Here is a 2,488-nt window from a genome sequence, read left to right on the forward strand (position 1 = left end):
CCCGGTCTGGAGGAGGGTCGCAGCCAGCCGCCGGCCGTGCCCAGGCCTCCCCAGCCCACCACGAACCAGAGCCCAGGGACAGGCCCCCAGCCAGGAAGCGGTGACCGCAGACAGGCTGGGGAATGACGCATCCATGTCCTACCTCATCAAAGACTTTATTGACACATCTCATTTCACAATTAGCTGTTGGACAGGAGGGAGGACATCCAAGGACCGGCGGGCTCGGGCCACAGCGGTGTCGAGACCCTCTCCCTGTCCGTTCCTCAGAGGAGCTGAGCAGGCAGCTCCCTCCGCTCTCAGGAAAGGCAGCGGTGGTGTCAGGCACTCTATGGGGACTAAGGGGAAGGGGCGGTTGGGGCGGCCACGGGAGCAGGCAGCACATCACCGGTTGCTGACACTGCAGATGGCTTCACTGTGAAAGTCTACAGCTACTGCAGCGTTTCGAAGGGTCACTCGAGCTCCTGGGACCGGACCCCAGCTGGCCGGCTCCTCAGCTCTTCTTCTTCTTTAGCATCTCCATGTACATGCGAAGCGATTTCTGGATGGACTCTTTTGAGATGAAGCTGATGAAGTTCTGAACGTCTTCCTCCCGGTGAGCTACCAGGCGGTCCAACACTGCCTTCCTCATCATGGACTTGGTGAGCTGACGGGCATGGTCTGCGGAAAGGAGAGCGAGGATGGGGAACGTGCGCGGTCCTCACCCCTGGCCAGCTCTCGGCCACTGCCACCATGTGCAGGTCCCTCCGAAGGGAAGGGGAGGTACTGCACACCAAAGGGCTCTTTAAAGCAGCAGGGAAAGGTGTAAGAAAAACCCACCGGCTGGAAGCTGAACTGGATAAATTCTCATACAATAAATTATGATCTGTACCGCTCAGTGGGGAAACAACTGATCTACTGGGACAGATGACAAAGTTGTGCACCTCCTTCTCTTTGCACCCTCCAGAGCCCAGCCCCCACCCCAATACACACCACCGGGCTCAGGACAGCAGTAACCGAACAAAATTCTCCACTATTTGAAACTGCTCTGGCTCTGAGCTCCCTCAGCCCAGCCCCTTTGTCCTCTGGCAAGACAGTCTGCTCATGCCAAACATGCCACACGCAAGCCAGCAGCACTGTCCCCTCGAGCTCATCCCGACGGCAGGCTCTGGGCCAGTTCAGTACAGATACGTGGATGTTTCTGGAACAGCACTGGCTGCTGGAGCTGACCGAAGCCTCGAGCACACATCTGCTCATACACACACACACAGAGCCACCAGCAATGATGCGCCTGCACATCTGTTGCACGGAGGTTGCATACGCGCTCTCAGTGTGCTGCAACAGCAACAGCGAAACGACGACCAACACCCCACGCGCTGGGAACCCCGAATCGCTCCAGCACCCGCGTGCTACGGACACCTTCACCCGGACAGACTCCCCCTGGCTCTGATTTAGGGCTCTGGGGAAGGATCTGCATGGTGCCTCCTGGAAGTCAGGAGAGAGCACAGCTGAGACATGCTCCCTGCTCCTGGGGCCTGAGGTTTAACTCTATCGCCAGGACAGCAGGGGAGAGAGCTGTTTAGGGACCCTCTTCCAAGGCTGGGACACAAAGTGACAGCCCTGGGATCCATCCATTTCTGCCCAGATTCATTCAGGTTTCTATAGAAAGAGCAGCCAAAGGCTGATTAAGCAGTTGCACCTCCCTGCAGCGCTCAGGAGGTGGCATGGGATGCGATCGCTCAGGTCTAGCCCTGGCCGGCGGACAGCCCTCTCCCAGCCCAGGAACCACGTGCTGCCAGTCACAGAGCAGCCCAAACACGCACATGATGTCTGCGTTTGCTGTCTGTCTTCACGACCCCATCGCCATCCCCAGCTCAGCAGAGTGATGAGAGTTGATACAGACCACAAAGGCGGACTGGCAGCCACCCAGGCACTCTCGCCCAGCCTGTTCCCTCAGCTCCACGGCAGGTTTCCTGGGGTAACAACTCCACTGAGAGACACAGAGATTCAGTTTGTATCCGGAGCTCAGGCACCTCCGGATTGACTCAGCAGGGCTGGCAGGGCAAGCCGAGCTGGAGCCATGTGCCCTGCACACCCAGCACGGCGTTCTCCCACGCAGAGGCACTGGCAAGCACGTCTCTGTTAGCCCAAGGCTGCCTGGACCGCTGTGCTGAGCTTTCCTACCTCCCAGCCGTTCACACCTTCCCTTTACACGGAAACTGTTATGAGGCTCCCAGGTACCAGCCCCGGTACCTGTCCTTCCCACCCTGATCAGATCCCCCCCTTCCTCTGCCGGAGGTGCCGCCCTTACCGGGAAGGGCCAGCCACTGTGCCATAACAGCCGCGGCCTTCTCCTGGAGCTTGTCCTCTGGCACCAGCTCGTCCACAAGGCCAAACTTGTGGGCCTCGGGTGTGGGGTGGAGGGAGCCCAGCTGGAGGGAGCGTTCAGCAACTCGGTGTCCCACAACGTTCACAAATGTGTCCTTAAACCTAGAAGAGATGGAAGGAAAAG

At 58.9% G+C, this 2,488-nt stretch overlaps 1 protein-coding gene across 1 annotated transcript in view; it reads right to left on the reverse strand.

Annotated features, from left to right (window-relative positions):
* Window positions 1–136: 136 nt before the first annotated feature.
* ECI1 (enoyl-CoA delta isomerase 1) overlaps window positions 137–2,488 on the reverse strand; it is a 17,968-nt gene continuing 15,616 nt past the window's right edge. Inside the window, exons 6-7 of the mRNA XM_009324799.1 lie at window positions 2,288–2,466; window positions 137–657 (exon numbers count right to left, since the gene is read on the reverse strand). Coding sequence (XP_009323074.1) covers window positions 491–657; window positions 2,288–2,466 — 346 coding nt within the window. The 3' untranslated portion in view covers window positions 137–490. The remainder of the gene's footprint in view (window positions 658–2,287; window positions 2,467–2,488) is intronic.

This window comes from Pygoscelis adeliae, unplaced genomic scaffold (genome assembly GCF_000699105.1).
Source record: "Pygoscelis adeliae isolate BGI_AS28 unplaced genomic scaffold, ASM69910v1 Scaffold85, whole genome shotgun sequence".
Lineage (NCBI taxonomy): Eukaryota > Metazoa > Chordata > Aves > Sphenisciformes > Spheniscidae > Pygoscelis > Pygoscelis adeliae.